The sequence below is a fragment of the Pituophis catenifer genome, unplaced genomic scaffold (assembly GCF_029215685.1).
Source record: "Pituophis catenifer annectens isolate HBS135680 unplaced genomic scaffold, rPitCat1.0.hap2 SCAF_4, whole genome shotgun sequence".
Lineage (NCBI taxonomy): Eukaryota > Metazoa > Chordata > Lepidosauria > Squamata > Colubridae > Pituophis > Pituophis catenifer.
Genome location: NW_027256884.1, coordinates 115,018,143 through 115,044,947, shown reverse-complemented (window position 1 = coordinate 115,044,947; position 26,805 = coordinate 115,018,143). Strand labels below are relative to the sequence as shown.

At 36.8% G+C, this 26,805-nt stretch overlaps 1 protein-coding gene across 2 annotated transcripts in view; it reads left to right on the top strand.

The window, feature by feature from the left end:
- Window positions 1-26,805, top strand: part of DYNC2H1 (dynein cytoplasmic 2 heavy chain 1) — a 152,252-nt gene that overhangs the window by 44,198 nt on the left and 81,249 nt on the right. For both annotated transcript variants that reach the window (XM_070943969.1, XM_070943968.1), the window contains exons 37-55: window positions 214-413; window positions 1,104-1,368; window positions 1,986-2,193; window positions 3,345-3,474; window positions 4,166-4,321; window positions 5,109-5,368; window positions 6,169-6,415; window positions 8,815-8,966; window positions 9,512-9,656; window positions 11,247-11,349; window positions 13,982-14,149; window positions 14,245-14,375; window positions 15,987-16,235; window positions 18,949-19,057; window positions 19,953-20,066; window positions 21,474-21,616; window positions 23,796-23,877; window positions 24,214-24,368; window positions 26,169-26,306. In XM_070943969.1, the coding sequence (XP_070800070.1) occupies window positions 214-413; window positions 1,104-1,368; window positions 1,986-2,193; window positions 3,345-3,474; window positions 4,166-4,321; window positions 5,109-5,368; window positions 6,169-6,415; window positions 8,815-8,966; window positions 9,512-9,656; window positions 11,247-11,349; window positions 13,982-14,149; window positions 14,245-14,375; window positions 15,987-16,235; window positions 18,949-19,057; window positions 19,953-20,066; window positions 21,474-21,616; window positions 23,796-23,877; window positions 24,214-24,368; window positions 26,169-26,306 (3,155 nt within the window). The remainder of the gene's footprint in view (window positions 1-213; window positions 414-1,103; window positions 1,369-1,985; window positions 2,194-3,344; window positions 3,475-4,165; window positions 4,322-5,108; window positions 5,369-6,168; window positions 6,416-8,814; window positions 8,967-9,511; window positions 9,657-11,246; window positions 11,350-13,981; window positions 14,150-14,244; window positions 14,376-15,986; window positions 16,236-18,948; window positions 19,058-19,952; window positions 20,067-21,473; window positions 21,617-23,795; window positions 23,878-24,213; window positions 24,369-26,168; window positions 26,307-26,805) is intronic.

Sequence of the window (26,805 nt, the reverse complement as noted above, 5' to 3'; positions counted from 1 at the left end):
GCTGGGGGCAATATGCTGACTGTAAACTGCTTAGAGATGGCTGTAAAGCACTATGAAGCGGTATATAAGTCTAAGTGCTATTGCTAAGGTTTACAGCTTTAAAAGTCTGTTACTTGAAAGATATGCATTTCTGTGGCGGTTCTAAACTAGTTTGTTTATACTGCAGCTTTAAGCAAAAATAAATTGTATTATGTTTCTTTTGTTTCCACACAGTTAATGAAAGCCACATTGTGGTTCAAGCTTTGCGTCTTAATACCATGTCAAAGCTTACCTTTGCAGATTGTGCACGATTTGATGCACTGGTTAAAGATGTCTTTCCTGGTGTTGACTTTAATGATGTAGATTATGCTGAATTAAATAGTGCTTTGCAAAAAACCTTTGAGGAGGCCAATCTGGAAATCATATCTACCCAGGTAAATATTGAGTACTACTATAGACAACAGTAATTACATTAATCTTCATCTTTATATATAATCTGTGACTTCAACCTTTCTTTTAGGAAGTCTGTATCCATCCCCCCATCCAGTCAGTTTATTTGGCCACAAATCTTTGCTTAATGTACCTTCCTATAGTCTCTTAATTATTATGACACTCATGCCTGCAAATTTGAAGGCAAAGTCATACTTCTGAAGGGTTATATATATAGAATAAAAAACACATTTGATTTAAAAGTGATAGTTTTACCTAAGCAGTAATTTCATATATTTTCTCAATGGTGGCTTTTTCTTCATATAATAATCTGCTCCTCCTCCCATATATCTTGGCCCCAACCCTGCATACCTTTTCTCATGCCCTTGGATCTCAAGTAGAATCCCAATTAAATCTCCATTTTATGGTGATAATTGGCCTTTCTTCCTTCCTTCCTTCCTTCCTTCCCTCCCTCCCTCCCTCCCTCCCTCCCTCCCTCCCTCCCTCAGATAGCCTAAGCATATTTAATTCTTATATGCCACCTAGAATCACTCTGTTGAGTTGGGCAGACATAGAAATCTATTTATTTATTAGATAATCTTCTTTCATAATAAATGAAATTCAGAAAATAGCTTTAGACTATGGCTAATGATGGAGAAATATAAACATGTATTATCTTTTTATTTTTGGTGAAGATAAAGAAGGCTTTGGAATTGTATGAGCAACTTCGTCAAAGAATGGGTGTGGTTATTGTAGGACCAAGTGGTGCAGGCAAATCAACCCTTTGGCGGACATTAAGAGCAGCTCTTGGAAAGGTTGGCAAAGTAGTGAAGCAATATACCATGAACCCTAAAGCTATGCCGCGCCGTCAGTTACTCGGTCATATCGATATGGACACAAGGGAGTGGTCAGATGGTGTGCTTACAAATAGTGCTCGGCAAGTAGTACGAGAACCTCCAGGTATTTTTCTTAAATATGCAGGTATTAAATTTTATTTAAGAAAGACTCTTGCTTTATGTCTGAAAGTATGTGAAAATAGCTTTAATTAGATTTCCCCCCCAAGTTAAACATGCATAGCTTTCAGGTTTAGTTTAATCACACACACACACACACACACACACACACACACACACACACACACACATATATATATATAAAAATACCAAGCTAATGGTTGCAGCATGTGCACACTTTCTGTCTTTATTATAATAACACATTTATTTGCACAAAGTTATCAGATTAAAACTCATAATAATACCACTGTTTATTAAATTACTAGTATACATTATAGAAGAGCAATAAATCATCTCACTGTACTTGGTTAACGAAGTAAAACCTAATGACCAATAAGAATTTATTCGAATTGGAGGTACTTGTGTAGAATATAGCAATCTGATTTTATGTATATTTATTAAATGAATTTCATTCATATAAATTAAAAAATCCTTGTAAGAAACAGAGATTATTCCCTTCTTACTCATATACATTCCATGGTAATATAGGGAATTTGAATTCATTCTGAAAAACTGCTAGAAATTTTAATAAACTTGAAATGTTTTATTATGTCTTGTAAACAGATGTTACTTCATGGATAATCTGTGATGGTGACATAGATCCTGAATGGATCGAATCTCTGAATTCTGTCCTTGATGATAATCGACTACTTACTATGCCTAGCGGAGAAAGAATTCAGTTTGGTCCAAATGTTAACTTTCTTTTTGAAACTCATGACTTGAGCTGTGCTTCTCCTGCTACAATATCTCGCATGGGAATGATTTTCCTTAGGTAATTCAAAATAGTTTAACATAAAACTTTATTACAATTACCATACTGTTGAAATTATTTTTTTTTCTTTAAAATATTTATAAAATGCCTCAATCCATATAGATTCTGAACAGCATACAACAATTTGAACTATAATACAATCAACAAAGCAATTAAAAAATATTAACAATTAATTACATATAGCAATGGTACTTATATATCTTTCCATACTTCTTTACAGCACTTTCTCAACAGTTTACAATGTTAGCATATTGCCCCCAACAATCTGGCTCCTTATTTTACAGATCTTGGAAGGATGGAAGGTTGAGTCAACCTTGAGCTCCTTTCAGGATCGAACTCCAGGCTATGGGCAGAGTTGGCCTGCAAAACTGCATTCCAACTACTGTACCACCAGGGCTCAATATATAAATGACTTTCCAAACAGAGCTACCAGCCCAAAGAACAATTCCAACTTAGCTTACTTGCCAAAAGCAAGGTGTATTGGGGGCTGCCAAAGCTTCTAAAAATAAAACTGTTTATTAAATTGTCAATTTTAAATTTATTAAATTAGGAGGCATCACTAGGCCTATCAGCAGGTCTACATCTTCTCAACCATTCAACAAGGAAAGTTTCAACAGGTCCTTCCTAGATATTTGAAATAGGTCAGCAATGGAACCTTTAACCACCAATTTATAGCCACTGAAATACTGTCTATATATTTAAACATATTTAACTCAACAAACCATGATATCTGAACAAATTGTAAAGAACAATTTATTATATTGGTCTATAGCTTTTTAAAATCCAAAATGAAGCATTGCTTGACATAGCCTATAGAAGTAGATTTCCAGGAAAAAATATCTAAAAGGCTGGGAAAAAGGATACAGTAGACAGAGAAGCCAGGGTAGAAGTGCTGTGGATATTGTATTCGTTTTTCATTTTACTTTGCTCATAGTTTTACTTTTTGCTTATATTTTCTATTTATTTCTTGTTTATTCGTTTGATGACTGTATTATCTGGGAATAAGCTTTATTTGAATATACTTCTCAGAAACTTTACATTTAATTTTGTTGTAATACGTATGAATGAGAGCTGTTTACTACAAAATACCTATATCCCAATACCCCAATGTTCAAAATGTGTTGCTTTAATTGAAGCTTATCTCATTCTAGCGATGAAGATACTGATCTTAATTCACTGATCAAATCCTGGTTGAGAAACCAACCTGAAGAATGCAGACACAATCTTGAAAACTGGATTGGAGATTATTTTGAGAAAGCTTTAAATTGGGTACTCAAGCAGGCGAGTTGTACCTTTTCTATCATTTGTATTAATATGTTCTAGTTGACTATTTTTTTTTTAACTGAACTAGATTTCTTCCTCATTTGCTTTTTGTTTTGTTTGCATCTTTATAATAGTATAATTATATACTATATAATCGCAGATACAGATATATCTTATTAATGACGCTTTATTATCAGCAGGTGGCAGCAGATGACCACCTTGTCTGTGTTTGGAAACTAAGGATTGGGTCTTGCTGAAGGAATAAATTACTTTATTCATACTTCGGTACTCAAATGCTTCAAAACTCATTGAATTTGGTATTCAACGTGTTTTGAATCAGAAATCTTTTCCCGGCCCTTGTCTTTCTCCCAGTAGTCGACACACAAGGAAGAACCTGCTCACATCAGCTGCCTCGTAACTCACTATTTCTTCTGGTCGAAATAGCAGGTCATGTGGTAAATCATGTGATTTTCTTGGTACTTATTAGTTTTAGTATTTGTCACGTATTCTGGAAAGAATTACCGAGGTACCACTGTATAACTGTTATGCATATATCCAAAGAAACATTTTTTAAAAAGCAGAAATAGTATATATGTTCTTAAGATCGCTGTTGGAATAATTATTATAAGAATGATAAAAAATAATAAAAATAAGAGTTAGTTTTTTATTTCCTCCTATTGGAATACTTACTGCATTTTGTATTTTACAGAACGACTATGTGATAGAAACAAGTTTGGTTGGAACTGTGATGAATGGGTTGTCCCATCTTCATGGATGCAGTGAACGTGGACAGTTTATAATAAGCCTGATCAGAGGACTTGGGGGAAATCTCAACATGAAATCACGACAAGAGTTTACCAAGGAGGTAATTATTGATACAACAGAGCAGATCATTAGCATTTTCATTCATTAGCTACAGAAAGGATCTTTTTGTAGGAAATTGCATTAGCATTCAATTATAAAAGATGTAACTGTCCAATCTAAATATCAAATTAAATAGGGATTCTTTCAAAACTGTAATGGGAAAATGTGTTAATACATAATACCATAACTTTTAGATGACAAATCAGGTTTCTCTGCCTGGTGACTTCAAGTAAGTTTGTTTTTCTTTGTTATAATTCCCAATCAGTGAAATACTACTGAAGATGTCAGTGAAGATTTTCACATGCAGTCTGTACTATAGATGTAATGTACCTTTTATCTTTTCAAATCCAGTATCAGCAAGACATTTTGGGGGGGGAAAGGTTTTCATAAGCTGAAAACAATCTTTTTGTGCTTAGGTTAAAAAAAAATTCTTTAAGCAGTGCATTTTATTTATTTTAATTAAAGACAGAAATATGGGACATTAGAGAGACTTTGGTCAGATGAGGGCACCAGCAGTGGAGAAGCCAATTTGCCAGATAGGAATATTAAAGTCTGGTAAAGACTGGAGAATCAGGTGGTTGAATCTAATAAATAAATTATACTTCTGTTGATCCAAAATGAATAGACCAAGTTAATAGTCAAATTTATTTTTTCTTCCTAGCATTTAACTTATACTATACACTCTGGATGTTATGTTTTATCTTTGCTTATTTGAAAAATAATTCCCATAATAGGGACACTTATTTGAAAAATGTTTTAATTTTAGTCTTATAAAAATATGTGTTTAGGTTTTTTCCTGGGCCCGAGAATCCCCTCCAAACCCCAACAAACCAATGGATACCTTCTTTGATCCTGATAGTCAACAGCTAGTATCCTACCAACTGAAAAAACCTGAAAACCTTACGGCAGATGATTTCAGCAATACTCAGACGCTTCCAGTAATTCAAACGCCTGATATGCAAAGAGGTTTAGATTATTTTAAGCCTTGGTTAGGTTTTGATAGCAAGCAACCATTTCTTCTTGTTGGACCTGAAGGATGTGGTAAAGGGTAAGACTTTGTGTTTTCACATTATTTAAAATACTGTTGTGGTGCTGTTAAAAATTATCTTGGTGGAGGTGTTCTTTGAAATTAAAGTTTCTGTCATGAATCTATTGTATAGCTTAAAATTACAAGACAGTAACCATGATATCCTGCCTTTCCTCTGGATGCATAAGTCTACATTCTATTTTACTTTATTAAACACAGCCTTGCATATCAGATATGCTTATTCACTTTATGATATTGATCTCTACCAGTAATAAACGTTACCTAATTAATGTTATAGAATACATTTGAGCCTGAGATTATGCCCGTCTCAAAGTCACACAATAAACTCTGTAACTGTCTTGGATTTAAAACCAATAATATAAAGGACGGCAAAGAAAAAAAGGATGGTATTTAGTCTAGCGGTGAACTAATTGGACAATAGAAAAATTCCCAAAAGAAGTTAAGTGAAAGAGCAATTAATTCAAGGCAATAAAGCAAAAGCAATAAAGCAAAATGTAATACTAAGCAGCAACTATGTTTTAGAACCACAATTGACTCTTCATTTTGGGGACTATATAGAGTGAAGCATCTCTCAGATAATATATGTATGTATGTATGTATATGTATATGTATATGTGAAATGTGTATGTGTGTGTAGTTTTATTCCATTTCTTTTTTGGGAGGGAGAAGTACATGTTCATGAATACAAGATTTTATATTAGTTGCATAGAGTTCACAAGTCTAAGGCATACTTTATATAATTTCTGTAAATGTTTTAAATTTTGATTTATCTATTTATTTATTTTTTTGCATTTTTATAGAATGTTACTCCGTTATGCCTTTTCCCAGCTTCGGTCTACTCAGATTGCTACAGTTCATTGCAGTGCCCAAACTACATCTCGGCATCTTCTGCAGAAATTAAGTCAGACATGTTTAGTAATTAGCACTAATACCGGACGAGTATATAGGCCAAAGGATTGTGAAAGGCTGGTTTTATATCTAAAAGATATAAATTTGCCTAAGCCTGATAAATGGGGAACAAGCACATTGGTGGCTTTCCTACAGCAGGTGAGAATAACGTTCTTCATTTTTTTTAAATAGTTGTGTAGAATATAACTGAATTCTGTATCTGTTAACATTTGTATAAATCAGGGGTGGGTTCTAAATTTTTTTACTACCAGTTCTGTGGGTGTGGCTTATTTTTTGGGCATGGCTTGGTGGTGGGGTAATGTGACTGGGTGGACATGGCCAACTTTTTTTTTTTTTACTTTTAAAAGCATTTTTTCTACAACCTTAAAAGGTTGCAGAAAAAAATGCTTTTAAAAGCCTCTGACAATCAGGCAACTCAGCTGGGATCTCCAGAGGCTTTTAAAGGTTTTTTTTCCTACCCTCTTCGGCCAAAGAGGTTGCAGAAAAAAATGCTTTTAAAAGCCTCTGATGATCAGGCAACTCAGCTGGGATTGTCAGAGGCTTTTAAAGGCATTTTTTTTCCTACAATCTCTTCGGCCGAAGTGGTTGTAGAAAAAATGCTTTTAAAAGCCTCTGACGATCCCAGCTGAGCCACGCGATCATCAGAGGCTTTTTTTTTTACTTTTAAAAGCATTTTTTCAGCCGAAGAGGTTGTAGAAAAAATGCTTTTAAAAGTAAAAAAAAAAAAAAGCCTCTGATGAAGTGGGTGGGGTAAGTGACCGGCGACCGGGCCGGGGACCGGTTCAAGGGCATGGCCAGCCAATGTTATTACCGGTTCTCTGAACTACTACAAATTTTTACTACCAGTTCTTGTGAACCAGTGCGAACCGGGAGCAACCCACCACTGGTATAAATGCTTTCCCTCCCAATTTACAATGTTTCATCTAGCATTTTTCTTATTGCTGTGTCTTATTTTGTTGATAAATAGTTTGTTCTTTGTGGAAGATAACTTTTTAAAAATAAGTTTATTTAATTTAATTGGCCCCGTAGATATTTTCCATATTTCTGACATTAAATGTTAGGTTTATAATAGGACAAGAAGTATACAGGTAGTCTTTGACTTGCAACCACAATTGGGATCGGAGCCTCCGTTACTAAGGGATGCAGTCATTAAGTGAGCAGTGCCTGATTTTATAGCTTTTTGCTACAGTCACTAAAGGAATCGTCACAATCATTAAGTGAACCATCTGGTTGTTAAGCAAATCTAGCTTCTCCCATTGACTTTGCTTGCTGAAGCCCTGCAACCATTGTCAATACATGCTGGTTGCCAAGGGTCTGAATTTTGATCACATGACCACAGAAAGACCAAAACAGTTGTTGGTGTGAGGAACAGCCATAAGTCACTTTTTTCAGTGCTATTGTAATTTTAATAATATCGTTATTCTATTTTAAATGACCAATCTAAGGGTTTTATCCCCCTTTCTTTATGCCGGGAAAGTAATTAAGACATCTTTTGTCTAAGACATTACTTAGACATCTCTTCCTGTGTAGCATTTTCCCCAGTGCAAGGCTTGCTTAACAAATGCAAACCCAAATTAACAATCCTTCTGCTCTAACCTTACTAAGTTTTAAATTCATTAAGAGTTTTAATAATCTAATTGAATAAGAGAGAAAAAAGAAAGAAAAACAAACAAATTGCAAGAAGTTTTAAAGTTAATAGATAAATAACCTCTAATCTTCTTTTCAACAGATGACAATCGTATTGTACTTCCTCCTTCTTAAATATTTTTCAGATCCCTTCACCTCCTTGTTTAATCTATATCTTCAAATCCAGAAATCATAAATTCATTTTTTTTCTTCTTTCAGCAAAAAGTCCATATAATAATATTTCCAGTATTTTTTTTTTCAAAAAGTTCTGACAGTAATAAGTTAATTTATTATATTATTCACCTCTGGAGTAGCTTGCGTCTTGTTGCGCTGCTGCTGGTTATTAACAGGCTCTCTGCTTTGATCCTAATAAGTTAATGGCTTGTCACTTTCACCTCTGGCATGGCTCCTATTTTGCCACTGCTATTTGGCGAGACAAAGAGCTTGCACTGTTATTCATTTCAGCAGGATTATCCCATTGTCTACTTTTGTATTCCTTTCCTCTTTGTCCTTTACCGGAATTTGATCAAGGTGAATAGTAAACTTTTTAAAATTAATTTCCTGAGTTGGAGTACATATGCCCATGAGTGGAGAAGTGAATTAGAGGTTATAGGAGCTACCCCAGAGATGGTGTCTCTGTTTGAACGTCACATCCATTGACTAACTACCTTGCTACAATCCAGACTCAATGTAGGGACAACTCTTTGATGCTTAGATTGGGACTATCTAATAAATCGTTATTAATTATATGCATCCTGGCATCTTCCTTGGTGTTCTTTTTTATTTTTGGAATCTGATCTATAATGGTCACAGCTGGTAAGAATGTATTATTCTATTGCTATTTGCATAATCCAAATAGTGTATCTTAGAGATATTAAACATTATTCATATTTGTTGTTTTTATTTCCAAGGTGCTGACATATCAAGGATTTTATGATGAAAATCTTGAGTGGGTGGGGTTGGAAAACATCCAAATTGTGGCATCCATGTCTGCTGGAGGAACAGTGGGAAGACATAAACTTACTTCCAGGTTTACTTCTATAGTCCGTCTTTGTGCGATTGAGTAAGCATCTATGTACACCTATCTATCCCTCTCTCTTTCCAATCTCAAAAGTAACTTCAGTACTTAATCTAAATGCTCTTCATTTCTCCCTGGAGGTACAGCATCTATTTCTGGGTATATCTTAATATGTGAAATATAATTGAAAAATGTTCAGCAAGTTTGGAAAAACTGTTACCTGTCAACTGTAAAGTTTTAAGGAGGAAAATGCCTAAAAAAACCAGCCTTGTCTTGAAATCAGAGAATAAAAAGCCAGTAGAACCAGTAGCTCATATAAACTAATCTGACTAACTAAAAACAATTGTTGTATTATGAGTGCCCATTGTCTCTTGTTGGGGGAGGTCCTACTTTATTCTGTCCCTTGAAATTCATATGGGACAGGCCAAATCTGGCCAGGTATTCAGGCACCAGGTTTCATTACAGAATACTTTCTAGACATCATTGTTTCTCATCCAGATAACAACTATTCTGCTCTTAACTTGCATTTTCAAATTAGATTTTAATAAACTGTGAAATTGTAACTGAATTTTAAACTTTCATTTTTTTAGTTATCCAGAAAGGGATCAGCTACAGACAATTTACAGTGCATACTTAGAACCAGTTCTACACAAGAATCTAAAAAATCATCCTGCTTGGGGATCCTTAGCAAAAATATACCAATTAGCGGGATCCATGGTTCAAGTATACGAGCAGGTATGACCTAAAATGAACCATTTTGTAACATTGATGTCCTTCGTTATGGTTTTGTTGTGTTCCCTGATGATTAGCTGTTCCTCTTGTTACAAGTAAAAAGGAGGAAACAGGCAAGTCAGATTTTGCATCTCAGCTATTTTAAACATTTAGAAATTAAAAATCTGATTTTTTAAAAAACAAAATAGTCACAACACATTATGAAAGCAAAGAGACGTAAAATGTGGCACCTTGTAGAGGTGATTCACTGTAATATATTAGTAATAGATTTAAGCCACAAAAGAAAGTATTTCTTAACTAAACACATATTTGATTGACGAAATGTATTTTGTCGGGAGATCTGATGTGGTTTTAAGAGATGATTGCAAATTAATAGAAATCAAGACTGCCAATGATTACAACAATAGAATTCTTAATCCTAATCTTCATAGAAATCCTGAAGGACATTTTTCCCCCTTATGCCTGATTTAGATGATTTATTTGTTTGATAAATTTCTCCTTCAGGATCTCATCCCTTCAGCAATGAAATGTACACTATGTAACATTTTACCTCACCATTTAATAGCTTATTTGATGTATTTTATAGAAGAAATGATAATTTGCAGATTTTATCAAAGTTTTGTTTTACTAATTCTGAATTACGGTTTACTTGTGGAATGCTTCTTATGCAAACCACAGTGGTGGAGAAATGGAATGAAGGGTGAAGCATACCAACCATGTCCTACCTGCTCCAAGAAGCCTCAATATTTTCTTTTGCCTGAAATCTGGACCAATCACGTTTGGCGATTTGGTTCTGCCAAACTGTAGCCATCCAGAGTGCTTCTGTAGGATTTATAAAACACAGTGTGTTTGTTTTAGGTTGAAAATACTGTACATTAGACCGATTTATGTCAAGACTTATAAATTAAATTGTGTAACTAGCGTACCTAAAACCATATGCAAGAAAGAATTAACCCATCAGTCCATTTAATTGACATGGCTGCAGCATATGCTTTCCTTTTATATGCTTTCTGGTATAACGTTTACTTAATAATTTATTTCTCATGTATGAGAGATTTTATGAGGATATAAGCTGATGGTACCTTCTTTTCCAGATTGTACAGTATTTAGGGGCCAACTATCTTTCTCACTGTATCACTTCCTGGGATAGCTTTACATAGATAAAATAGTACATTCAAATCTCTGTGCCATAATTTGTGTAACATTGTTCTATCACTTTTTCAGAGAGCTTCCGATCTAAGTCTCAATAATGAATGTAAAATTCTAAAAACTTTAGACCATGGATGTCAAACTCACTGTCAGGGTTCCGATGGATGCCCTAATTAAATCATGATTTAACTTAAAGTTGACACTCGCGTCATCACAGCGTCATCACGTGACGTATTGTGACTTTTTCCTCCTTTGCTAAACTGGGCGTGAGCATGGCCAGCGCATGACACATCCGGACCGCTGAGCACGAGTTTGACACCCCTACTTTAGACTGTGATTGTTTTACATGGAAATTTGTCCATAAAATGTTTTGAACTAATGTAAAATAGTATTTCAATGTGTTGTCAAAAGTAACTCTAGCATTGACACCATCTGTATTTCCAGGTTCGAGCCAAATTCACAGTTGATGACTACAGCCACTACCTTTTCACACCCTGTATTCTTACTCAGTGGGTTCTAGGTTTATTCAGATACGATTTAACAGGAGGTGAGTAACCCTGGCTTAATTGGCATGTCAGAACATCTAATGATGATTTTTGCCAGTTTTTCATTTCTGAGTAGCTTTGTCAGGTTATCTGTGAATATTATAGTGATACTTATAAAGGAAGCTGGAGATAACATCAAGAAGTGACAAAATATTTCAGTATGTTTTTCATTAATCCAGTCAATGAGACCATCCTTCATTATAAAATCCGTTTTATTGTTTTTAACTTAGTTTTTAATCTTTCTTCCTGTCCATTGTTTCCTGCAATAATTAATCAGCATTCCATGCTGAAATAGCACATAGCATTTTTAAAAAATATTTTTAAAATACGTTTTAATGGGGCAGGAGAGGGGGAAGTGCTCACACATGTTTATTGATGTCATCATACCAGCTGTGCCTTAATGCATTTGTTAAATCCCAGGACCCAAAGACATAATTGCAGCATTTCGTTGACATTAAAGCATATGTATCTTCATGTTGGTGTTACTGCAGTTTGCTGGTTCCTATTATTAGTGGGGGTTCAACTGCATATAGTTTGTACTTGTCCAAATTATGGTTGTACCCAGGGGTGGGTTCTACTTACCTTTACTACTGGTTCGCATCGTGCCTGCGCGCGCAGATCTACTTTGATGATGTTTAGGTCAGTGGGTGGAGTCTCCCTCTGGTTTTACCTCCAGTTCTTGAGAACCAGTCTGAACCGGGGACAACCCACCACTGGTTGTACCCCAGTTCTGAGAGGCATTATGGGATCATGGTAAAGGTATTGGGCTAAAATCAGGGAGACCAAGTTCTAATATCTCCTCAGGAGGTGTGGATGCTCCCTGGGTGACTTAGGACCGCTCTATCTTCTCTTAGTCCAATTTACCTCACAAAATCGCTTTTGTGTGGAAAATAAGAGCATGTATGCCCTTTTGAGCTTCTGAAGATAAAATGTAAATTTAATAAATACTTCCTTATTGCACTATTTCATGACTGGTACTGTCTTTACAATATAGGAAGCAGCAGTGGTCATGTTTGATTTCAGGAAACAGAATTATTAATCATAAATAAATTTTTAATCTATTCCATAATATCTATGTTTGTGGATATAATAATGAGCTTTCTCTAGTGTATTAAAGATTAGCGATTTTGATTAATGATAACCTGCAATTTTTTTTTCTTCCTCTTCATAGTCCCTAAACACAATGGCATTTTAGGCTCTAAACAGTTTGTCAGGATCGGTTGGGGATGAGCAGTCATAATAGATTTAACTGCTTTGAACTTATGACCAACAAATGTAACTTGAATCTATTCTGAATACGATAGTTCTTCATGTTAAATTGTTTTGCATTCCTGCTTACCAAATTTATTTATTTATTTATTTATTTATTTATTTATTTATTTATTTATTTATTTATTTATTATATTTCTATACCGCCTTTCTCCCGTAGGACTCAAGGCGGTGTACAGTCAAGAAAAATATAGACACACAAACATCATAAAATTGCTAATTAAAATTATTACTTAGTTTGGTCAATTAAATAAAACCCAGAATTAGATAACATTTAAAAAATCATTCACATGTTCATATGTTTAGCCCGCCTGTTGGAACATCAGGGTCTTGAGAGCACGGCGGAAAGCACAGAGATCAGGGATATTCCGTATCTCCGGGGGCAGTTCATTCCAAAGGGTTGGAGCCCTCACAGAGAAGGGCCTCCCCCTAGGAGTCGCCAGTAGATATAATTTGACTGACGGTACCCTGAGTAGTCCCTCCCTGTGACAACGAACTGGTTGGTGGGAGGCTATTGGTGGCAAAAGACGGTCTGGTAGGTACCCAGGTCCTAAGCCATGGAGCGCTTTAAAGGTGATAACTAACACCTTGAATCGCACCCGGAAGACCATCGGGAGCCAGTGCAGCTCGCGTAGGAGAGGTGTTACATGGGCGTAACGAGCTGCACCCATAATCACTTGCGTGGCTACATTCTGGACCAGTTGGAGCCTCCAGGTGCTTTTCAAGGGGAGCCCCATGTAGAGAGCATTACAGTAGTCCATACGGGAGGTAACTAGGGCATGAGTGACTGTGCGCAAGGCGTCCCGATCCAGAAAGGGACGCAACTGGCGGATCAGGCGAACCTGATAAAAGGCACCCCTGGCCACGTCCGTCAAATGTCTTCTAAAGATAGCCGTGAATCCAGGAGGACACCCAAGTTGTGGGCTCTCTCTGTGGGGAGCAAGATCTCATCCCCTATTGTCAGTGATGGTACCAGCTGACTATACCGGGACGCCGGAAGCCACAGCCACTCGGTCTTGGAGGGGTTGAGTCTGAGTTTCTCCCCATCCAGATCCGCACGGCCTCACAAATGACTAAGTGCAAAGTTTTCTTAAATAATTAATCAGCACTGACCTAAATAAAAATATATTTCTCTTGGATTTTGTATGAATTATTCATTATAAAAGTAAATAGAATTGTATATTCTTAAAAATAAAATGACTCTGATATTTCATTCTTGGATTTTTTTTTTTCTCTGCTACCTTTTGATGGTTGTCTTCTGGTAGGTGACATCCTTTTTTGTTCATGTGTTTAAATTGTAGTACAGAATTTCAGAATTTGAATACTATAATTTATAATGGCATGTTGTTAATGTGCACTTTACAGCGGGATTTACACACTCGGTAGATACCGTCTTGGAAATTGTTGCATATGAAGCAAAACGGCTTTTCCGTGACAAAATTGTTGGTGCTAAAGAAGTTCATGTATTTGATAATATTTTAATGAAAGTATTTCAAGGAGATTGGGGATCTGATATTTTGGACAACATGGCAGGTAAAATAAAATACTGTAGATTTCTTTTCCTCTTTTCCCATCAGGGTTATTTCAGAATGTGAAGTATAAATTCTACTTATCTTGTATTTACACAGATACCTTTTATGTGACATGGGGAGCTCACCATGAATTAGGAACCATCATGGCTGCAGGACAGACCCTGCCACCTCATGGGAGGCCACTTGGCAAACTTAACTCAACAGACTTAAAAGATATTATTAGGAAGGTATGTTAAAACACACACAGACACACACAAACACATGTGCACATAAGCACATATATACTTGGAGAGGGCATTTTCAGATGTTTTTATTTCAGATTTAGGGCATAAGACTCAGTAGAATTCTGATCACTGGGAATTCAGTGGTTTTCACATTTGTCTGCATATTTCAAAAGTGTCTTCATAACAACAAGGGGATTATTTTTTCAAAGGGTGACTTTCCAGAATGACAAGTCATGTTCTGCATATTAAGATTATACTGCTATGAGGAGGCTTTGAACATTCATGGAATATATAAAATATATGCATACCGGAGAGCATGGTGGCTTGCATGGTTAGGATGCTGGCTTGGCAAGCAGCAAGCTCGCGTTCGAGACCCAAGTGCTGCCATGGGTCAGGGTGAGCTACCGTCCTTTAGTCCAGCTGCTGCCGGGTACAGGAAAGGACCTCCACACCAATTGGGTGTCTCCCAGGCAACGGTGATGTCACTGGCTAATCCTTTCAAACAGGAAGTGTCTTGGTGCCTCCGACACGAATGCAATCTGATGTGATGCATACAGGACTGCTAATTCTGCTGCCCCTTTCCATTACTGTTAGTTTGTTCCATGACACTTTCCAGATGCATGTGTTAAGCAGAGAACATGGTAATCAAGTTCGGAGGTTTGTATTCTCTAGGACAACTATCCACTAACCCAGTTAAAAACAGCAAAAACAGCAGCGCAGAACAGGCAGTGAACTTAGGGATTGGACCAAAAGGAACAAACTCATAGCAGATCTGTCAGGTCAATTGTAGTGAAGGTGATTATGAGCTTTGATTATATCAATGCAAACACCATCCACCGTGAATTGTTCAGATGGGGATTTTTTTCTATTTTCCCAGAAAAAAAGGGCTATTTTCATGCCAGTATCTCCCTCAACAGCGTTAGCCTACTTCACTAGTTAGCTGCCCATGAAACAGAGTCTCTTTTAGGAAAAAGTATCCTCAGCAAGCAGTAAGTGGAGTGTCTTCATGGCAGAGTAAGCAGACTGGGTGGAAGAGCCCTAAGGGAGCACCAGAAATAACACAAGCATTAAAATAGCAATGCAATCAATGCTCTTTTTCAAAAGCATTTCTATTGAGCCACCAAATCTCATTACCTTACCATATTCTAGCTTTTTAAAAATTGCTTCCTGAATAAAGATTATGGGAATTGTCAAAAGAATGAATTAATGAGCAGTAGAATGTGAACAGATTTAGGTAATTTCCCATTTGGACAAATTTGTCTCAAGATTTAGCAAGCCAAGCAGGAATGTAAACATTTTAAAACACAGTCATTTCTACATTGCTTCATTTTACTTTCTTGAAAAATGAATTAATGAGCTGTAGGATATGAAAACTGCAGGGACCAGTACAGGCAGTTGCCAAGAGACAGCACTAACTCAGAGGCGCAAAAGACAAATGAACAAAGAGGACATGAAATATATTCATAATGTTCCATTTTGACTAGATTTTTTTCAACATTTTATATACCTCATAGAAATACAATTCCAAGAACAATATTTTCTAAAGTGTTCTATATTGCATCATTTTATTATTTCACTTTCGTATATTGACTAACCTTTTTTTTTTCTCCTTAGGGTATTATTCATTATGGACGAGATAACTATGAAATAGAGATTTTACTTTTCACGGAAGTCTTTGATTATGTGTCTAGAATTGATAGAGTATTGAGTTTTCCTGGAGGCTCACTTCTGTTAGCAGGGCAGAGTGGAGTGGGTCGTCGAACGATTACTTCTTTAGTCAGTCATATGCATGGGGCCGTTCTGATTACACCCAAGATTTCCAGAGGCTATGAAATGAAACAGTTCAAAAATGATTTGAAACACGTAAGTTTTATAAAATATTTGTATCATTTTAAGATGGTCTCTTGAGGAAGTAAATAAAAGACTGCACAGTTGGAAGATTCCAGGCCCATAGGGATGTCAGTAGTATCAGTTTTTGGCTGTGTGTACTTCGGTGGCTATGTCTATGCAAACTGAATTTAATCGCATCACATTTTTAGGGTTAAAATTATGAGGTGGTTTTAAAATTATTTAATATTCAAAAACGTGTATTTTGGAATAGAATGGAATAGATTCTAAATTAAGAATTCATATTTTTCAAATTATCTGTTAATCCCTACGGCTGGTCTTGCTTCAGACCGATACCATATAAAGTAGTAGGAATTCTAGCTGAAGGATTTGTGATTATGTTATTTCACTATTTTCATAGAGTAAAATTATTTCTCCTAAATATATTTTAATCCATTTATAATTTATCAGATAAACTTCCAACGCTTAAATGCTTAAAATAAACACATGGAATAATACCAAAACTCCAATTAAATACTTTTAAGATCAAATATACTAATAATATCTCCAAGTTATTATTATTAGGGTTGTGCAGCACTTGGAAAGTTTCTCCTGAGCATTCAGGAGCAAGCACGTCAAACCTTTAGGCAAAATCTTAAACCAAACATGTTTCTTGAGATTGTGCTACTGTAATAGAATGTGTAAATAACCTTGGGGAGACAAGGGGAAGAGATACCGACTAGAAAACAATCAGATAAAAGAGGGAGAAGCCCCTAAAACAAGGGTCCTCAAACTATGGCCCATGGCCCATGGGCCGGATACGGCCCACTGAAGGCATTAATCCAGCCCACATGGGACCACAGGTTTTCCCCGCCCACATTGCCCCACCTGCCTACTGGCCCCCACTCGCCTTCTGGAGGCCGAGGAGGCCAAAAACGGATCCGTTTTTGAGCAGCAGAACAGTACTCTCTCGTGAGAGAGAGAGAGAGAGAAAGAGGGAGGGAGGGAGAGAGAGAGAAAGACACACACACACACACACACACACACAGAAATCCCTCACACATATCCCAAGGCAGCCACATCCTTTCACTAACCTACTTTTCACCCCCAGGAGCATAACAAATTAAAGTGTAATTTGTGTGTATTGTTTAATGGACTGTTAAATTGGCCATGACCACCCATCACATGACCACCTAGCCACACCCACCCAGCTGGTCTGGCTCCCCAACAGTCTGAGGGATCTTGAACTGGCCCACTGTTTAAAATATTTAAGGACCCCTGCCCTAATAGATTAATAGTCAGAGGAAGAAACTTAGGAAGGACTTACTCAACTTCAGCTGGCAAAGTAGCCACATTATCTGAGAAAATACGTCGTTGTCCTTAAGAGAATCTAGCTATCCGTGAATTATTTATACATCACCCATTTTAACAAAGGACTTGAAGCAGTTTATGTTCAGAAAAGAACAAGCCAATATAAATAATAATCCACTTAAACTAGCTAACCTGAGGTGGCCTTGCACCATAAATGCCCATAGATTCTGAAGAGCAATAGAATTTTCAAGGCAATTTATCTCAGTGATGCCAACACTGAAAAGGTGAAACATCAGAATACTGTCCCCTCATTTCTTGTAGCCTGCAGACTCTCCAAGTCACCTTTTAGCCTTGGAATTTGAAACATCTCACTGTCATAGTAATTAATAGGGTTAGACACTTTGACATAATTACTATGACAGTGACTGGTAATTATTGTTGAGAGTATTGCATGGGTAAAGAACTTAACTTCTGGTTATTAGTAGCAGGTTATGAGGGACCCAATCCTGGCAGAGTGCCTAGTCCCAGGATTGAGGAATAGCTTTGGAGATATGAGCACACTCTTGCATCTGGCCTATTTAACAGCCACCGGTAGCTGGCCATTCACTAGAAACAACTTTCCAACTTTAGATCTATGCTCTTGCTTCCTTGACTGTCTGATTAAGTGCTCTAATGTTGGATAGCTGGGTCGGAAAACAGTTATAAATCATAATGTGAAAATCTTGCCTTCTATATTTGAAGATCAGGTCCAGTTCAAACATTGGGATGGTGATAACACTGAGGCCTGCTGGGGTGGTTTGGGCAGTTGGTGGGCAAGCTTGCATGGTACAGAGAGATGGCAATGGGCATATGGTATCAGCAGTGAAGCTGGGTGAAATGGCTCAAGTTCTGGAGTGCTTTCAAAAGCTATAAAGGAGATGATAAAAAGTTGTAGTTCCAGAGACAAAAATTATGACTGTGTGAGCCCTCCAAAAATGCTAGGATGGTGTGCCCCATGGATCAGTTCTTTTTCCTATTCTATTAAACTGTCTTTCAGGAGTTATGGTTGGAGGGGTCTCAGCAGCAGGTATTCTCTGTATGTATCTTCCTTTGGAATAGCTTGCACCCTGCTGGATCCCCTTATGGTTTCTAGAAGCAGGTGAAAAAGTGGCTCTTCCAGAGGATATTCAAGATATTATAATAAAGCAGTAGTACCATATTCAATAAAGTTATTAAAATTTAGGATTAATTTGAATAAAATGTATTAGATTGCTATTTTAATTACTTTTACATTTTCTCCCATTTCTTTTTAACTGTAAACTGCTTAAAGACCATACCTCAGACATTTCTTTTGTTATACATGTCTCAAAATTTATGTTTGGAATTACATAATATTAAACCTGAATTCTTTTTCTTGTTTAGTCTCAGATTATAAAGAAAGAATGCCTTTTCTCTCCAGGTCATGCAACTTGCAGGAATTGAAGCTCAACATGTTGTACTATTATTGGAAGACTATCAATTTGTCCAGCCCACTTTTCTTGAGATGATCAACAGCTTATTATCATCAGGTCAGAAAACTGAAATTGGTTGATAGCTTGTAAATAAAGTCACTACAAATTGTTTAAAGTAATAATTGCTCAAATGGTGCATCTCAGGGCAATTTTTGAACCAAGGTACCTCAAATGGACTAATTTACAGAATGTTTCCAAAATCTGAGATCTATAATTCTTGTGGGATTGAAATATGGCAATTTTTAAAAAAAAACATTATGTGACATAAACATCACAAAGCAGTTTATGACATAATACAAAATGTCATAAAATATTTCTTGTACTGATATTTGGCTGCTATACAGCACAACATGGACTATTTCAAGGCAGATACATGTCTGAAGGTATTCCAGGTAGCACATTGTTGAAGGCTTTGAGGTATCTGGTAAGGAAATATCTCTGAAAGGATGAACCAGTAGATCATGGGTTGTCTATTGAAAACATAAATAGATTGAGTATAAGATATTCACAACTTCTCAGTGTTGTTGGTGTTATATTAACTGTATGATTGGACACTATACATTCGGTTATATGCAAATATTTTTAAGATTTGGAAATATGCGCTGCAAAATCAGCGAGAATGAACATTTTCCTAATGTAAGTCAAAACATAATCTAGTGTTATGAGAGCAAGCTTCTTCAAATCTTGAGCTTCCCTCTCCTCACTCTACAATTGAAAGATGAAATAATATCTTATAATGTGGCTAACCTAAAATGAAAATGGAAAACATAATATATACTGAAAATTATTGTAATAATAGTTTTTATTTAGTTTATATTTCCTTAGGATCTAATTGTTTTTGAGATTAATAACATTTCCCTCAACTTCTTACAAAATATAATGTTCAAAGATACAGTAATAATTTGATTTTAATTTGGCACATATAAAACATTGTGAAAACTATCTGAAATAGGCGAAGTTTCTGGATTGTACACAATAGAAGAATTAGAGCCACTCCTATCCCCTTTGAAAGACCAAGCATCACAGGATGGATTTACGGGACCAGTTTTCAACTATTTTACTTACAGTAAGTGAATGAATCCATATAATAATGTGAGCTATTACTGAAATAGTGAAAAAAGATACCTTCAAATTGAATACAAAAAATGATCATAAATAATAGCAATAGCGCTTAGATTAATATAATGTTTTATAGTGCTTTATAGCCCCTTCTAAGTGGTTTACAGAGACAGTATATTGCCCCCAACAATTTGGATCCTCATTTTATCCACCTCGGAGGGATGGAAGGCTGAGTCAACCTTGAGCCTGGTGAGATTTGAACTGCCAGATTGCAGGCAGCCAGCAGGCAGCAGAAGTAGCCTGTAGTACTGCACTCTAACCACTGCAGCACCGCAGCTCATAATGATAAGCATTCTGATGGGATTTTTCTTACTAAGTATATTTAGTTTGCAATTGAATTTTAATATTAATTTCATTGTGTCTAGAATCTTTGATGCAAGAAAATCTTTAACATATCTCTGTTACAACATTTTACACATCACTTAGCATTTAACAGTGTCCCATCAGACTTCTTAACATTAAAAAAAAAAAAAGTAAACAACCGACATGCTGGAAAAAGAAATGCTAGCCTTCAGGATCATAATATTTATTAATGTCACTAGTCTCCATATAGTTTCTTACAAAATAGGAATGGGAAGTTGTTGCAATTAAGTACTTGATTTGGAATTGTGCCCATTTTCCCAGAAAAGGGACAACATTTAAGCCAAGGGAGAAGGGAGTATTCTGCTAGGGTGATGGGGATAGTGAAAGGAATGGCAGTGAGCACTATGGTATATTAGTGCTTTATCATTAGTTATGTCTGCCATGGTATCCTTTTTGTGAGTGAGCAACAATCCCATTCTCAAACAACTATGTGTGAGTAAATTGCTGACTATGCCCATGGCATAGTCTTAAAATTTCAAGCACCCCCAAAGGGGTGTCTGAGAAAATGCAAACTAAACTTAAATTCTTACCATTGCTTGCTCATTAGTTTGTTTGTTTTTTTACTGAATTTATGGCTAAATACAAATAATTCAAGTTCCTGACACTAAGATCTAAGTTTTTGATTAAGTCACAGTGAAACACATAGGGTAGTTGTAGTTCCATTTGTATTACCTTTGTGAGGTGCAAGATATAGATATGTTTGTTCATTACTGGGAAATATATATTATTATTTTTTAACTTTATGATGCAAATATTGAAAGTAGTTTGATTTTCTTCTTATGTTCAATGGTGTTCAATTCTCAGAGATTGCCTGGACAAGTCCCTGCAGGGTTTTTATTTTTTATTTTTTTATTTTTTGGTAATGTTTTTCAGGAGTAGTTTGCCATTGTCCCCTTCAGAGGGCTCTGTTTGAAGTAGTTGTAAGTAATTTTATCTAGGGATAATTTTATATAATATTTACTTTTGTTACACTATTTTTGTAACTTTTTAGGGATTCAGCAGAATCTTCATGTTGTGTTGATTATGGATTCTACTAATTTAAATTTCACAATAAATTGTGAAAGTAATCCTGCACTTCATAAGAAGTGTCAGGTGCTCTGGATGGAAGGCTGGTCTGAAAGCAGTATGAAAAAGGTAAGTGCAAGAACTTGAAACAAGGACACACTCACCACAATACTTTCTTTTTGAGTTCTATCCTTACATATTTATCATTGAATCAGTGATGAAATCTAAAATTTGTTACTACCGGTTCTATGGGCTTGGCTTGGGGGGGGGGGGTAATGTGACTGGGTGGGTGTGGCCAACTTTTTTTTTTTTTACTTTTAAAACCATTTTTTCTACAACCTCTTTGGTGAAGAGGTTGTAAAAAAATGCTTTCAAAAGGCTCTGACGATCCCAGCTGAGTTGCCTGATCGGCAGAGACTTTTTTTCTTTTAAATGCTTCTAACAATCAGGCAACTCAGCTTGGATCGTCAGAGGTATTTAAAAGAAAAAAACACTTTTCTTTTAAATGCCTCTGACGATCCAAGCTGATTTGCCTGATTGTTAGAAGCATTTAAAAGAAAAAAGTCTCTGCCGATCAGGCAACTCAGCTTGGATCGTCAAAGGCATTTAAAAGAAAAAAAGGGTTTTTTTCTTTTAAAAGCCTTTGATGATCCCAGCATTTTTTCGGCCAAAGAGGTTGTAGAAAAAATGCTTTTAAAAGTAAAAAAAAAAAAGCCTCTGATGATTGTGCAGCTCAGCTGGGCATGGGGGTAGGCAGGGATTTTTGCTACCGGTTCTCTGAACCACCCGACCGCTACCAGATCGGGCGATCTGGTCTGAACCGGGAGCATTTCACCCCTGCATTGAATGTCCTAAAAATTAATTTAGATTACAAAATAGAGGCAACATACATTTGAGTTGCTTAGAGACGTATCCTTGGAGTATCGATAATTTATGAAGCTAATAATAATAATAATAATAATAATAATAATAATAATAATAATAATAATAATAATAATAATAATAATAATAATAATAATAATAATTTTATTTCTATACCGCCCTTCTCCCGAAGGACTCAGGGCGGTGTACAGCCAATTTAATATCAGTTTTTTTGTTTTAGAGAACTCTAGATTGGTAGTTTCAGAGCTTTATCCTGGACACAACAATAAATCTTTTTCTAGGAACAGAAATGCACAGTCATGAGTTTAGCAGTGGAAGTTTCAAGGACAAAGGTCAAGTAGATGAGTCACTTTCATTGAAGATGAGATTGGAGCTCTTATAATGAAAGGCAGCTACTGTGGAATCTACCCATGGTTCTATAGCCATGATGGTGAACCTATGGTACACATGCCCGAGGTGGCATGCATGCCCGAGGTGGGACACAGAGCAGTCTTTCTGGGCACGCAAGCTGTCACCCAACTCATCTGCAGCTGCACATTCACGCGGACCCCAGCTGGTGCTTGGGCCTCTGGTGCGCATGCGTGCAATTCAGGGGACCCAGCTGGTTTTCGGAGCTCTCCTGTGCATGTGCGCACGTTTGGACATGCACGTGAGAGTACTTGCATGCAGGGCTCACATGCGCAGATGGCGTTCATGCGCTTGCATTGCATGTGCAAAAACACGCATGAGCAGATGGTGTGATAGTGCGCACAACGCATGTGGGAGCCACATGAAAGCCACACACATGTATAGACGGTGTAGTTATGCACACAGCGAATGGGCATGCACAAAACCCACTCACATGCACAGATGGTGCACTTGCGCACACAGCGCACAGGTGAGGAGCCGCGTATTAGCATGGATTGCACGCATGTGCACAATGCGTGCGAACCACGTACCTGTTCGGCACTCGGTGAGTAAAAGGTTTGCCATTGCTATAGTATGTCAGATCCAGGTTTTAAATTTTGCATTTGTCTCTTTTGCTGTTATGAAGTTGTATTTTGCCTCCTTTTCTTGGCCATGGATGTTGAAGGCATTGAGTACTATCTTGATAATGGTTCTGTCTGGTGTCAGGCTTTTTACTTATGATATTGCCAGCTTCTGTCTTCACAGTATTCATAGCTCCTTTCCATAACTGGAAAACTGTGTCTTAAAGTAGGAAAATCATATAATCTCCTTTCAGCTGAATCTTGGCAAAAAGCTATTTCTACATCTTTCGTTGAGTTCCATCTTTTCAATGCGTACAATTTAACTAAGCCAGCCATACGAGTCAGCTTTATTTCTTAAGCTGAAGAAGAGTGGTAACCGTGAGGCCATTGGCCAATTTTTAGGGGAAGAAATTATTCTAATGGTATTGCTTGTTCTTAGCTTACACTTTACATTCTAGATACCTGAGATGTTATTTGCTGAAGCAGATGAAAAGGAAAAAGTGGCTAAAACATCAAAAGAACACAAAAAAAAGAACTCTGGCAAGTTGCTATTCTGTAATACAGTTTTAATGCATTTGCTTTAACGAAAGCATAAGACCAATGAAGTAGATGTAACATTCCCCTTTTTTCATAAATGTATCACAAATATACTTCTGAGAAATGAGCAATATATTATTTATAATATTACAGATATTCTACAGGAAATCTGTAGAACATAGCTATATAATAAATGAAACCTGCAAAAGGATAAAATTAATCTTAAAAATAATGGATTATACTTGAATCATCATTCCATTCTGTTTATTCATTACCAGGTTTGTCTTTAGCAGTACTTACCTTGTGTATTCTTGCTGCATTTACAACTTTGCAATGTAGGTGACTTGGAATTTATTAAGTCCTTTTTGACGATTCACGACTCATGTAAAGTTTTTGGAGCTACACCCAGAAGATACATGACTTTCCTACATACATATCTTGCCATTCATAACAGCAAAAGGACAGAGTTGATAAAAAGGCAAAGTCATTTGCAGGTATGTTTGATTATTTGGATTTTCATTGTATTTTTTTAAATGATGCTTGTATTTATCCACCATGAACTTCTTTTTGTATAAGTTGAAAAAAATGTTATTATTCAACATCATAAGGTAAAGGTTCCCCTCGCACATATGTGCTAGTCATTCCCTACTCTAGGGGGCGGTGCTCATCTCTGTTTCAAAGCCAAAGAGCCAGTACTGTCCGAAGACGTCTCCGTGGTCATGTGGCCAGCATGACTCAACGCCAAAGGCGCATGGAACGCTGTTACCTTCCCACCAAAGGTGGTCCCTATTTTTCTACTTGCATTTTTAACGTGCTTTCAAACTGCTAGGTTGGCAGAAGCTGAGTCAAGTAACGGGAACTCATTCCGTTACGCGGCACTAGGGATTCGAACCGCTTAACTGCTGACCTTTCGATTGACAAGCTCAGCGTCTTAGCCAATGAGCCACCGCGTCCCTGTTATTCAACATCATAAGAAAAAGAAAAAAAAAAAGAAACTGAACAAAGTAATTAAGGAATTCAACATCATAAGAATCCCTTAATTATTTTGTTCAGTTTCTTTCTTCGCTGTGTCATTTTTATTGCTGTAAATGTACTTGAGAAAAATTCTTACTTATCTGAACATTGCAATATTCTACTGGTGGTTTACTTTTGTCTTCTTGTTGTCTAGGATTAGGCAATCCATATTTCCTGAACTATCTTTTTGCAGCTCCATATGATTAAGAGTAATGTAAAGCTAAAATAGACCTAACATGGTCTATGTTCTACACAAATAACCTAGTACTCCTCAGTGCTACTCTCATGTGTTGGGTGGCTTCCTTTACTTTGCAGCTTCAGCCTCCCAAAAAGGTTAACTATGGTCTTTGATTTTCAAAAAGTAGTTTCAATGTTGAAAATATTTAGTTTTTTCTCTCATCCTATCAGTCTGGTTGATTGGATTTTTTTCACCAGTCTTTGTTGCTGGATCTTTCCAGGATAGCCGCCCAGAGTCCCTTGGGAGTTGGGCGGAATAGAAATGCGACTAAATAAATAAATAAATAAATAGGAAGATTTGATCTCAGAAAGTCAGATAAGACAATATTGACAGAATTGGTCAGGAAGCTGAGGAGCTGAGGACAATGTAAAAATATAACTTGGTCTGCACAGCCTTGGAGGTTTCCAAAGGGATGTGCATTAGTGAAGCAGAACATGTTATTTTGTCCCTTGGACACATGGGTGGTTTGGGAGATGACCCCCATGTTTCCATCAGTCAAATTCCCTTATGGTAGATGTAAATATCACTGCTTTCAGAATTGTGCCATATGACCGCATAATAATAAAGCATTCCGGTGCTCTGGAAGGCCTTGGAGCTCTTCAAAAAGAAACTGAGGAGAATGATGTTTAGCCTGGTGTGGTGGGATTCAGGCCTAAGGCCTGAGAGGACCCGCTGAAGTGGGAAAAGGCCTGAGGAGATCCAAGGGATGGGAAGCAGAATATGAGATGTCTCAGGGTGGGGGAGGCGTTGGGAAGACGGGGGCAAGGGTCCTGGGCCTGTGCTAGGCCTGCAAGAGCCTCTTCCCCCCCCCCACTTGAGGCATCCTGCCCCACTTAACGACTGCATGTTTAATTATATTGGAGAAAACAGGGATGAATGGTTATTAAGTGAGATGCTTTACTTAATGGCTGTCGTGAAATAGGAGCCTCCATTGGCAGGCTTCAATACAGTCGTATCTAGAGGACTGTCTCTATTTAGTATGAAATAATGATCTGTTTATGGGTCTGATAAGTTTCATCCAACCCCTCTTTATAAATTGTAGGCCGGAGTAGCTAAATTAAATGAAGCCAAAGCACTTGTTGATGAATTAAACAGGAAAGCAGAAGAACAAGGCATATTACTCAAAACAAAGCAAGACGAAGCGGATGCTGCTCTTCAAGAAATCACTGTTTCTATGCAGGTAAAAAAGTGCAGGAAGTTGCAAAAGTACAAGGACAGCATGTGCTTTGACAGAAAAAAAAGATTTTCTAAAAATTCTCTGCAAAACCTTGCGAGTGTGGTTAGCAAGAAAGATTAGTATTGTATGATCAATAGTACAAAACTGCACTAGCTCTAAACTGACTAGGAATTTCTACAGGAATTAACTTTGGGAAGAAAAAGATAAGGAAAAATGTTTTAGATTGGTTGATTTTAGGCAGAGTTGCTTATATATCACTATACCCAAATCAGTGGTGGGTTTCAAATTTTTTTACTACCGGATCTGTGGGTGTGGCTTGGTGGGCATGGCATGGCTTGATGGGCGTGGCTTGGTGGCTGTGGCAGGGGAAGGTTACTGCAAAATCCCCATTTCCTCCCGATCAGCTGGGACTTGGGAAGCAAAGAATAGATGGGGGTGGGGCCAGTCAAAATTTTTACTACCGGTTCTCTGAACTACTCAAATTTCCGCTACCAGTTCTACA